The sequence below is a fragment of the Notothenia coriiceps genome, unplaced genomic scaffold (genome assembly GCF_000735185.1).
Source record: "Notothenia coriiceps isolate Sejong01 unplaced genomic scaffold, NC01 NC01_scaffold00037246, whole genome shotgun sequence".
Lineage (NCBI taxonomy): Eukaryota > Metazoa > Chordata > Actinopteri > Perciformes > Nototheniidae > Notothenia > Notothenia coriiceps.
In genome coordinates, this window is record NW_011369947.1 from 6,369,259 (window position 1) to 6,382,574 (window position 13,316).

At 40.8% G+C, this 13,316-nt stretch overlaps 1 protein-coding gene across 1 annotated transcript in view; it reads left to right on the forward strand.

Annotated features, from left to right (window-relative positions):
* LOC104966338 (protein SHQ1 homolog) overlaps positions 1–13,316 on the forward strand; it is a 42,519-nt gene that overhangs the window by 24,003 nt on the left and 5,200 nt on the right. The window contains exon 9 of the mRNA XM_010795527.1: positions 6,898–7,025. Within this exon, the coding sequence (XP_010793829.1) occupies positions 6,898–7,025 (128 nt within the window). The remainder of the gene's footprint in view (positions 1–6,897; positions 7,026–13,316) is intronic.

Genomic DNA, 13,316 nt, shown 5'->3' on the forward strand with positions numbered 1-13,316 from the left:
CACACACACACACACACACACACACACACACACACACACACACACACACACACACACACACACACACACACACAGTCCTTGTCTCAGACCTGACAATTGTGTTACTATAATGCCTAAAGTTTAAGATTTGCTGTTGCGTATCGTGGTTGATTAACTTTGAGTCTGTCATTTAAGTGTAAAATGTAAGTATATAATACTAATCTTACATTCTTATGTATTTGCTAATTGAATTGTGACGAGAGCCATATTTAATAGGGCTGACATCTACTGGTCAGTTGGTCCGTTGGTTGGCCAATGGGCGATTGTCCAACCTTTTCTTATTGGTCGGATTATGGCGGTTGTTACTCTCATAAGGAGAATACTGCTTCTTAATCCATTATTTACTAGGGCGTGTTTGTGAAAGAAGAAAAGAGACTTGGTGCACACACACACAAACACATGCACACACACACACACACACACACACACACACACAAGCAATGCCTAAAGTTAGCCATTTCCTGTTGATTAACTATGAGTCTGTCATTTAAGTGTAAAATGTATGTACATAATACTAATGTTATAAAGGATTTAATATGCTGCTAATAGCTTGAAATAATATGCTGTCATTTCCCCTTAATTGACCAATTGATATGTTGAAGAGTTGGAAGAGTTTTAGTGAACCCAGATTTTCTTTGTTAGTTCCGGGTCAGATGTCCTCTCAACCTTCTTAAACAGCAACAAAACAGGCCTTGGGAAGAGTGATTGCACATTAAAAAAGGTCATTTGTACAATTTCTTTGGCTCTTGAGGGTCCTGTGTGAAGTCTAATAAGTGATGTTCCTTGACTCAGCGTTGATTGCCGCTAAAAACTACAAGCAAATCTGGGTGTGAAGTCAGAAACGTCTTCAGCCCGCTCCTCATCTCCCCTTGAGACTAGTTTCTCAAGGTTAAGTTGCACTATGGGTTGCCTTTTTTCCAGTTCTTATGCAACTGACTCAGCCTTAACTTCTCCTGCTTTGAAACCCATTTCCAGATGGAACTGGTTGCCATCAAGTTACAGATGTGTATTCAGAGCACATGTTGGCAGGACTTGTTGCCAACCTGCTGTGAGAGAGCCGGCGTGCTGCTGGGTCTCAACTCGCAACCTTGCCGATTGTATTTCAAAGAAAAATTTCAAAGGAAAACACAAGTTCACACACACACTTATCACCTCTGCCAGAGGCCACGTCTCGGTCACACGGATCTTTCTCAACACGTATCAACTTGCTGATTTTGCCAATCAAATGTGGGCATGGCGTGACTGAGGCTGTTCTCTACAAAAGTGTTTCTGAAAGTTCAACGGCCTCTATTTTAATTGATCAATTACTGAAACTGAAGATGACCAAACAAAAAGTTTGTTTTATTCCCATCCTTAGTTTTAACCAGCCAGCAAACAGACAGATTCTTATTTTCAAATATATATTTTCATGGGAAATACGGAGCATGATTACCATTTAATTGTATCCCAGCGAGATTGAAGATCTGGAGAACAGTGTTCAAAGGATTGCCCCAGATATTAACAATGAGATTCTCAGAGGAAAATATTTTATTCTTCAAATTACTTTTATATTGATAAGAAACTGCTCGTTAAACAATGTTATTTTTTATAACTAGAGAAGAAGAAAATACATAAAAAGGGAGGAAAAAGTCTACGCTATTATTCCATAATTTATAGTTTGTATTTTAAACTTTTGAACAAAACATTTTTAGTGCGTTGAGCTGTGATTCTCTAAAATACCAACAATGTGATTATGACTAAGGTCAGCCCTGGCGTTAACATACTGTAAAATACTTTTTCTGTAAAACTGTTTTTGGGTGTATTCAAACACTTAAGTTGTTTCTCTCACATAAACCGTACATTAAAAGTGAAGTTGGGATTTGAAGTTGCATTTTCTGAGGCTAAACATATACTGTTATTGACGTTCCCCGGGGTCCTGCTGACACTGAGCCCCAAAGGCATAAGAGCAGGTGGGCGAGTGACACATCCGTGCAGAGCACCGGAACAAAAACACCAACACATCAGAGACAGCATGACTATAACGCTACAAAAAACACTTTCTTTGACCTGAAAAATACTCAAAAAAATACCAGGATTTAAAAAAAAAACGAAATCCTTCAAAAAAAACAGTTCCAAACGTCCTGGACATAGTTGAACCCCTTAAAGTGCTTTAACAACATGTACAATTAACTCAGGAACACACTCAGGGTTAGGTATCTTGCTCAAGGATATACGGACATGTTGAATGCGGGTTCTTTGGATCAAACATCCAACCTTCTGATTGGTAGTTGTCCCCTGTGCCTTAGAGCCAGGGTTGCCCGTTTTTTTACTTACTTTCGCCTCCGCAGTGGACTTAAGGTGAGCAGGCAGTCGTTCAATGTGGCCCAATATGATCCTATTCACACAGCTTAAATAATGTAGCCATGCGTTGTCTCAATAGCCGCGTTCACACTTTGCAGTACTTAGTGCCGGCACTTATTACCCCAGGGCACTAAGTACCAATCGCGTTCACACTGGAGTACTTTTCCCTGAGGGAAGATTACGCAAATGAGCCGCTTACGTCACTTCGTCTTCTTCTGCTTTGGGTTTATTGGCAGGCTGCAAACAACTTCACGGCGTATACTGCCGCCCGGAGTCCCCGGCCGGAAGTCCCCGGAGTTGGGGACCAAGCCTTACGAGTAAATCGCCAGAACGCCGACACCTCCTCATCACTCCACCGCTCCCATGTTTTTTTTTGTGTTGCCATAAGTTATTCTCTCTCCGTTGGTGCGCGTGGCTAATGCTAATAATGCTAATGCCACAAATACAATGGCGGCTTCACAAAACTTTTCAGAGTTTTACGGGGCGTGGTTTGCAATTCGCCCAGCCAATCAGAACTGGGGCACTTTTTCCCCCCAGGATAGTACCACCTCTCTAGCAGGCACTAAAAATGGGGGTAAAAGTTCCCGGCACTAAGTACTCTTTTTGGTGTGAATGCAACATAAGGGGTACTAACGGAACTAAAGGGGAAAAGTACGGGGAAAAGTTCTCCGGTGTGAACGCGGCTAATGGTGTCTGAAAGATTGTAAATCCACACCTGTACTTAGAGCTGTCGACTTGATATCGGATTACAAAAGACGCATTTGTCAATTACAGGCATTAACAGTGCAAAGGGATGTTACACCTCTTATATTATCCTTTTTGTTGCATTTGATCATTGTTCCGCAGCAGCCATTCAACACATTCGTTTGAACTGTGTCGCATGGTTTACAGATTGGATGTGTTATAAAATCATTAGACAGACTCCTGAGGTGAATATTGATGTGTGAATGCTGAGACTTTCACACATGGTCTCGCTCTGTGTGCATACTGTATGTTGACATCAGTGATTGAACACACTTAAGAGGCTGATATTGGCTCTGAATCTAACGGTACAGGATCTATCAATGGCACTAACACAGGCCTCCAATGGGATCTACAGGAAGTTGTTAATCGTTACTTGGATCCTGTTCAACAAGCAGGAACAGGTGTTACCAATTCAAAGAGCAAACGCTAGTGTGTGTGGTCTGTCTGCACACAACCTGCCACTAAACAGTCACTTGAGTGTGAAGGCTGTGTGACTTGCATTAGAAATAGTTCCTTGATGTTTTCTACCGTTTAAGACCATGTGCGCAACAGGAGGACAACATTATCTTTAGAGTTTTTGCATAAAAAAGAGTTGCATTCACACTGGTGGCTATTGATAATCTTCTTGAAATTAGCTTTTTACATTGATATGCTAAAACAGCAGGGAATCGTTCAATTGCTCCCTTTTTCTGTAATAGTGGCTGCATCTAGGAAAAGAGGTCCGATAAAAGACATCTTTTTGATAGACACAGCCCCATGTTTCACCTTTTTATATTGTTTCCTGCTCTCCTTTGTCACTTATGGCACATTTGCACTGCAGCGCTGTTTAAGCGTGCCGTGCCAAACCCGGCCCGTTTTTTAATTACGTTTCCACTAGGGGTCGTTCCGGCTAGCGGGCACTTTTTCACAGTTTTCTGGCTCTCCAAAATCGAGGTTCTTTCCGGGCCAACAACCGGGCTGAGTATGCTAAACTAGTGAGAGAATCGCTGGCAACTTCAACAAAATGAACATATTTGACCGTGATTTAATTGTAATACGTTTCAAAATGATGCAGAAGTAACAACATACTGATACCGGTTAGTAAAAACCATGAATGAATGCTTTGACAAGTCTGCAGACAGACGGCAGGCGAAAAACCTTTTTAAAATGCGTGTTTTCTGAATGGAGATCGGCCTAGCTAACGCAGTAAATGCTCCGACCGCCCACACTCACAACAACGGCCTACAGACATACATAAACCAGCGACTGTATTCGGCATGACACAGACAGTCTGTGGTTTGTACTTGGTGGTTTAACTTTTGTCTAGTTTCTGAACAGATATGAGGAGCTGTGAGCTCTGAGTGCTAACAGCTAACGGCTGATGTTGGTTTTGTGTATCGCATTGAAGATGACGTCACGGCTCCGCCTACACTGCGTTACTATAGTTACTGCCCCAGCTACTAAACTGTAATGGAAACGCAGCATAAAGTGAGCCTGGCCTACCAAGGCCTAACTACCGTACTAAGCCGTGCGAGGCCCTGCAGTGGAAATGCGCCATTAGTTTAGTGTATATCCAACACAGTATTCAAGTGTTCTCATCCTGTTCAGATGGTTTTCTTTTGTTTATTCGATGGATGCACACGTATACATTTCATCCATTTAACCCTTGACTGTGGGCCATTTGAAATACAGGTTACTTTATTGTAAGACTTCAATAACTTCTGAAACAAGATATCTATTTTCTGTAAAACTTTGTTGTGACGGCTCAACGAGAGTTTTTCGTTTGGACGTCTATGTGTCTCTTTACAAATTTTTCCGGTTACAGACAGCGATTGTAGGGGACACTAGTTAGTGATAGCATGTGAGTTCCCCTAAGATAGGAATACCGGAACAAGGTATTTGGGTGAAAACACACTCATTTTGACCTATTGAAACGTCTCTTTTTGAAACTTGGAGGAGTTGAGACCTTCATTCTTCTTCACAGGTCCAGTCCGACACTACTCTTTTCAATAGTCTAGTGAGTCTCTTGAAGAACCTTGTCTGTTAGTTCTTTGGTCTAACGTAGTATAATTCTTGTTTCACAAAGAGAATTCTCTTTCCCTTGCAAAAAAGATAATTTCTTACCTTGCTCAAGAAGGTTAACTAATAAAGAATTATTTTATCTAACCTAGTAGTAAGACCAGTTAGCTACAACCATATTAATGTTTCGAGACTTGAACACCTAATAATCGGTTCTATTATATTACTTTTTTTTATAATGGCACAAATAAAAATCAACGTAACAACCAAACAACATGAACTGGTCAGATANTGTCCAGGTGTATATCAGTATGTAGTGTCTCTACTTTAAAGAGTCCTCTCCTGCTGATGTTCAGGTGTATATCAGTATGTAGTGTCTCTACTTTAAAGAGTCCTCTCCTGCTGATGTTCAGGTGTATATCAGTATGTAGTGTCTCTACTTTAAAGAGTCCTCTCCTGCTGATGTTCAGGTGTATATCAGTATGTAGTGTCTCTACTTTAAAGAGTCCTCTCCTGCTGATGTTCAGGTGTATATCAGTGTCTTCATGGATGAGTTAGCTCTGTTTCTACAAAACCCTCATAACTTCTTTATTTCTTTTACATAAAACACAAACAGACCCCATGAGATGTACGATAAAACACTTTAAGCTACTAAACAACAATTCCCTGAAGAAGCACTGAGCGTTTCAACTAACCGAGATAAAAGAGGTATATTGTAAACACTTCATCCGTCAAAATATATATAAGTATTCAAAATCAAGCAGTACATCTGATGCTGGAGGGGTTGTGGATCGGTGGGGAATTCACACACATACTGTATATATTTACTTTTAATGTCGTAAGGATGATGACAGTTCCCTGGCTGCACCTCATTATTTCACTGTCTTTCTGTTTCATTTGGATTGTACCACTAAGCTAAAATTACAGGTATATTATATTCAATTCATTGATGGTAAGGGAAGGACGATCATAAACACCAATGGAAATGTATGTCCAAAACATTTCAAGGAAAGATGCATCAGAATCAGAATACCTTAGGTCCAACAGAGAGGACATGTGCATTTGGTACAGCAGAAAAGAGCCACAGACAGTTTACGCCCCGTCCACACAGCAGCGTTAAAAAAACCTTCCAACGCTTCTGCCCATTGACTTTGAATGGGGTGACGTCACTCGCTTTTCGCCGAACTGCATTGTGGGGAAGCAAAGCGGAGATTTCCAGGCATCTCAGGCTTCAAAAGTTGAGCAACGTTTGAAGCTGAGGTGGAAGCATCAGCCAATCAAATCCCGTTTATGCAAATCTGACAGTACAAGCGCGAGCCAATCAAACCGCGTGTAAGCTGGGAGAGACAGACCGCAGTTCATTTTCTATATTCCTAACAAAATGGAGGAGAAATTAGTTATTGCGGTAGCAAATCACCCAGTTCTTTATGACCAGTCCCTATTTACTTACCGGGATACAAACCGGAGGAACCAGGCATGGAGGGAGGTGGCAGAGACAGTGGGTGAAACTGGTAGGTTTTCGCCTGTTTGGGGATTTTATATCCAGTTTACTTCGTTTTAACATTGCTTTGTATGTCGGGGGCGGGAGATTCATGTGATTGGTTGTTGGTCCCGTTGCCCGCAAAAAATCCCTAAGCTTCAGATACGCCCACCTCCAAGATTTGTTTCCGCTGCTGTGTGGACGTACCGTCACTGTCAGTCCGGCTAGATATTCTTCTCTGATTCAATAAAACATGGTCTGTGTTTGTGCTGAGTCTCATGCTCTCTGTGTTGCAGACGTACAGCTCCCTGCAGGACGTCCTGGTGTCCTTTGGACGGAGGGTGCTGTGCTACCCGCTCTACAGACACTTTTCCATGGTGTCTGCGGCCGTTCGTGACACGACTAAGATTTTGCAGTCAGGTAAGTCGACGAGTAGCGCCACACACACACTTACATGCACACATTGCGGATTTAAGCTAGTGTAAAGACATCTTGACTCATCAGCACTATTCGTTCCTGACACTTTGACGATCAAGAAGGAGCGGTTCACGAGCATTCAGTGTAGGGCTTTACCAAATGTCAACTTTTACATTCAAAGCTTCAAATTAGGTTTTCCAAACGAGGGTTTGAATGTCATATTTTATGACATCATGACGTTGAAAATAATGAAACGTAGTTGTATTTTGCTATTAGTAGTTATATCTATGTTATTAATAGTGCTGTTAGATTGCTGCTGAGTTAAAACAGGTATGTGCCTCACTTCAAGTGAACAGTTTTGAGACCACAGTGAAAATAGTATTTTAGAAAGGTTTATTTATTTCAGGAATATTCTCTTACATTGAAACAGGTAGTGCAAATTGGAAATAATGAAATATTGCTTTTTTCAATAATTGTTTTACTTTTTGTATTGTAATTTGAACCCGCTGGTGAAATTGCAAATGTTGGAAGTCAGAAAAGTTGGAATCTAATTCTCCGGCGGCTGAGCTCAGAGCAGACAGATGTTGGCGATCAGAATTGCCAACTCAAGAATAAAGGTTAGCAGTAAACTATTGGAAATGTATTTATTTTAGTGTGCGCATAAATAAACTCTGCAGCTTCCACAATTTCCAAGAAGCCCCAGTGTTTGCTTCCCATCTGCTCTGCAAAAATAAAGAGAGAGGGATAGAGACTGGAATTAGGAGCCGGAGCCGGAGCAGCACAATCTTGGTTGCAAATTGTATATAAAAACATTTATTCAGTGCCTTTTTTAATCAGGGATTAACCATGCATCTACACGATTCACAACTAAATAAATGTTTCGCAGTGAGATACACTGACAGCCTGGTAGAAAGCTGCATAGATTGAAATGAGACCGTTTCCCCTTACATTATAAACCTGTCTGATATGTTTGTGGTCTAGACAGGAATAATATGTGTAGAATAATCTTGATCTGCAACTGTGCAGAAATGCTGGGTTTAAACAGAATAACTAGCCATGCAAAAAAATGTATATCATCGTTTGGAATATTGATTCTTGCTATTGGGTTCAGCCCTAATGCTGCAAAAGTAATATTTCTCCCACTAAATTAAGAGTGGCCCCTCCTCCTCTGGGAGAGAAATGTGGATTAGTCTGAAACGGACTGTTGACTTTGATATCTCAAAGCCCGGAGTAATCTTTAAATCAAAAGCCCCCGCGGACAGATGAAACACTGCAGTGTACACACACTCAGGATGTGTGAGGGCTGAGATTATCCAGCTTGTGATGATTTTAACACTGGTAACTGACAGCAAATTAAAGGCCTTTTAAGCTCAGGATTAGCATTTCCACGCCTCATTAAGTAGGGAGATGAGTTGATCGAGCGAGCCGGGGAAACGGCAGTCAGTTTTTCCCCCTCACCTAATTTCTCTTACCTCAGGAACACTTACTAAAATCGAGATTTCTCATGTTCCCCCCGAGCTTTAAAACACTCATTTAGCTCTTAATTTTGCCAGATGATAAGAGGCTGTTAATTTGTCTCTATTTATTTTGGAACGAGCAATTTATTGTTTTTCACTTACCACTCATAACCCTCATTATTCGCAAGTGAAGTATGAGTAATAGGGGTTTTCCTTAATGAATTGTACCACCACAGTAATTCAGCCTGGCGTGTGTTTGAGAGTGTTTCCTTCCAGCATTACATTTCACACTCATTAACGTGTCAGGATAAAGCAAATGGCAATGCATGCCCCATGTTTGAGGCACTTCATTTAAGTGGCAGCGAAAGCAAACATTCATAGGTATTAGCAAAACAAACCCATTAACGGCAGCGTGCATGTTGAGGCCCCCGAGGAAATGTTATCGGGGGGGGTAAATATTTGAACAGCCCTCAGGAAGCAGGTGGAGGAGCTGCTTGAGAATACTCTCCACGCTGCCAGAGTGGATACAAGTAAGAAGCTACTGGGCAGGTACAGGGGAGCGGAGTCAAGACATTTGAAGGAAGATCTCATGATCAAAGTGAGGAAGCGAGTCGGCTGATGAAGCACATTTTCGCAGTGGCTTAACTAGGGCTGCTCGATTATGGCAAAAATCATAATCTCGATTATTTGGGTCAATAATTGTAATTGCGATTATTAAATGTGATTATTCATTGACTTTGAAAACATCCATTTATTGTACTTTAAAACAAATACAAATAATAATTTGAACTTTTTAACTGTTGAATTATACGTTCAGGTTAATCAACTGAAAAACCAATACAAAATAAAATAAATTATACAATCATGTCTACATTTTAAATAAATAATATCAAAATAATAAATACAAATAAACAAGATCAACAAACATGTTGCAGTGCACTGTCACAACCTGAAAAAGCCAAGTCCTTGTGACCTTACATTAATTATCCTGCCGAAAAAAAAAATTTATAAACGTTAGTTTCACTTTACGGTGAGGTCGAGATAGAAATTCTTTCAAGTAAAAACGGTGCAAAGACGTAAATTGTGCCGATCCGAAAGACGTATAATAGTACGAATGAGAATTACACGTTCCGGTAATCTCTTCTATTTCTACCGGCAACTGAGGTAAACCCTGAAAAGTAAAAGGAAATTACATAGTGTGTGTGTGTGTGTGTGTGTGTGTTTGTGTGTGTGTTGTTGTGTGTGTTGTTGTGTGTCTACCCTTTTGTCCTACTGAGCTCGAAACATTACCACAGAGACTAAGGCCACATTAAAAAAGTAACTGACGTAAAATAAAGGAGCGAAGTTGGAAGTAAATAAACAGTCGGAGACATTTCGCTCATTGTGTTGAGGTGGGACCGTCTGTAAAGTAAGGTAAAGTGATTGTGTCCTTTTATGGAGGGGTTTTGGCGGAGCCTCTTAATGTCGTTAGTAGACAGGTAACTAAAAGGCCCATGGGCGTACTACTAGTACCCAATGGGGCCTTGGTTTACCGTGGTTAGGCACCTCGCAATGCAATCCAGGCGCCTCGGCAATGCAATTTCGGGTTTACTGGTAGGTGACCTAAGGAGTGTGTGTGTGAGTCACGGTTCGTCGAGACGACTAGAGAGGAGGGCCGACGTCCGGACTATTGTCTGTTCAACCCCTAGCGCCGCTTTAAGAGAGACGTCTGGGTAAGATGTCGCAAATAGTGGAAAAAGAATGAGTTATAGTTCGTGTGAATAACAAAAATGAAGCCGACACTGAAACACCACACGAAGTCCACTCAAAAACCGACACAAACCGACACATAGCGATTTGTTCCTTTTGTTGTGGAGGTGCCTCGAGTCGCGCTAAGTGTTGCAGGGCTGGTTAGTCTCGTGTGACCACGAGTTTGCCTCCCACCCCCGACCTCCGATGACCTCGATTGTTGCTCGGCAACTTTCCGTCTCTCACTTCTAAGTCACTATGTTGCATCAAATGTCTCTACGACATACTCTTTGGGTTTCACTAAAACCGTTTTAACGTGTTATATTTAGATTAAGATAGTTCTGGGGAGTTGTTACCTTAATACTGAGTCACCTTTACCGGTAGCTGTACCCTGGAAATTATGTATATTGATGTGTAGATCTAAACTCTATTAACTCGTTTCGGAATAGTTACTATTAATATTGTTTATACCAAATATTATTTTAAGAACTTTTTGTAAGACCGATAAGTAGTTGGCGAGCGCGCGCGGAGTTATCAATGACATCAAGGGTTATTGGTAGTACTGACGATACGATAGGATAGTTCTTGTTTTCAGGTAGTTTACAAAATTTTTATATAGTAACAACAATAGTCCCAAAACAATTTTGCCCATTGTCCATGCGGCGTTGGAGAATGAAAATCGCATTCGGGGTGTATGGTTTTACGTTCTTTTGTTATAAAGCACAAGCAGTCTTTGACGTTATAATGACGGTTTTAATTCTTTTTTTTAAGTTTATCTGTAAGTCTGCCGTACCCCTGTCGAAACCAAAACTTAACTCGAGGCTGTAACGTAACAAACTAATGTTGACGTCTCAGTAGAACATATGCCCGCATTACAAGTGATAAGATATTCATTGTGAAGTATTCTCATTTTTTCACGTGATAACTAAATCCCCCTAACCTTTTTTTCGTAAGAAACCTCCGGCAGAATTTACACCTAAGACAGCTGTACTAAGTTCACACCAAAAGAAGGTCGTACACTACGTTCGTACGTTTAGTTAATGTCGAATGAGTACCAACTTGATTTATTAGATCATTTTGAAAGTTGTACAAAATACCACTCTCGCGAAACGACATATACTGTACCAAGGATGCAGCTGTGGACGTGAGACTAGATCTTTGTACATCTCTAGTGTAACCGATCTACGGACGTCGAGAGTTGTGGTTGTTACGTAGTGCGTCTTAGAGGTAAACAATAAGGACTGTTTTACTAAGGACTTCTTATGTTGGACGGGTTTGACGGTGTTCGTGAAAGGGAGGTTTGTCGCATTATTTATCGGAGTGATACACCCGCTTTTAGGTGTCTCCCGGACTTTCTAGAAAGGGGACGTGGAGGTCTCGACCAACCGTAACAGGTCTCTTTTAGGTCAGTTAGTTTTATTTGTCTCTTGGGCGTCGGCTCCTTTGGGAAGGTTGTTTGTAAACCCAAGAGTAAACTCGTATCCCCTAGCATACGCCCTTGAGACGGAAACGAAGTCCTGAACCTTGTACACTCCGTTTTTGTTTGACCGAAGGTTCTCTAACAGAGTCCCTTACTAGGACTCCTTTCTTTTCCGACCAGGGTCAAGTCGACGAAAATCATTGACAAGTCATTACATTAACACTTTAGGTTCTCTTTCGCTTGTTCCCCAAAATTAATCCGGTTACTCATTCCAAAATAAGCTTGCTCTCCCTTTCCTACACGTTGAGTATACATGTTGTCATTGAGGAAGGTCACCGACGTCTTCCTCGTCACCAACGTATCTACGTCGTTCACCAACACTTCTCACTGTTTCGGACAACACCAGAAGACCTGTTTTTACGTCTAAGGGTTTGACGTCGGTCTCCGTCGGTTCACTTAATGGGGGGGGGAGGATGAGTTACGAAATAAAGATTTACTTTACTCATGTAGCTACAAGGAGACCGAACTTTAGAAAAGAGGTACACTTGTTTACGGAATCATAACATAGAGCGTGCGATTTAATCTGCGGGTATACTACAATAGAAGAAAGCCAGATTCTGTTGGTTAATAGATGACCCGCACAATAGTATAGTATGACAAACCTTCTTTTTCACATCAAACCACCCATCATTAGGGTCCTTCCTTTCAAGATTGGTTCGATTTGATTGTAGAGGGGCTAAAAAGGATAAAACGTGATTAGTTTTTACTACACCTAATTTTCGTCCTCTCCGTCTTAAGTGTATCATAGCCAAAATACATGGTTACCCTTTAGGTCTGTACTCGGGTTCCCTGTATTGTTAGATGAAGTTACTCCAAGTTCATCAGGAGCCAAGGCAAGCCAGGTTTATGAAATGTTGTTACGGTTATAGTCGTCGACACGAAAAGTATGGGTAGAGTGTCAGTAGAGCAGTGTGTGTTAGGTCGTAGACTAGGGTAGTCACGGCACAAGTGCGGGACGAGATCAACATCTTATGAAGGAAAGAGGGCTGAAGTGAAATTGACCCAGTTTCACGAATAAACTGGAAATCTCAAACTAATGTAAGGGCTTGAAAGGGACCTGGAGAGACTTAAGGTCTTTCTGTAAGATGCTGGTCACAATCTGGGTCACTGATGTCGTTTCTGGACACTACCTACTAGACAATCTTCCTGGTGTAGACTTTAAAGAACAGTGAAAAATGCCGAAATTCCCTCGATTTGGTAACTTTATCCCGATAAGTTCACAAAACATGACCGACGGACTAAATCGAGTACCTTTTTTTTCTAGGAGACTTAGATGTCTTTTACAACTGTGTTTCAGCATCAATTTCGGGATCCCGACGAGTTAATTAGCATACAATTAGCGTCTTAATGCTAATACCGAAGTTCGCTAAATGCTTTTTTTGCATTAGATTTATTTTTTTGCTAATAAAAAATAATAATAAATAAATTTAAAAAATTTAGAAAAAAAAAAATTAATATAAATTTCAAGTTCCCACTAGTTGACAATTTTTTTATGACAAGTTTACAAAAAAGAGGTTATTTTAACTACAAAAAGGTTTCATTTACGCCTATTAGCAAAAATTTATTTAGCACTATAGTTAATAACTTGGGTCACTCACTCACCTTAGTACAAAATGTTTTACAACCGATATAC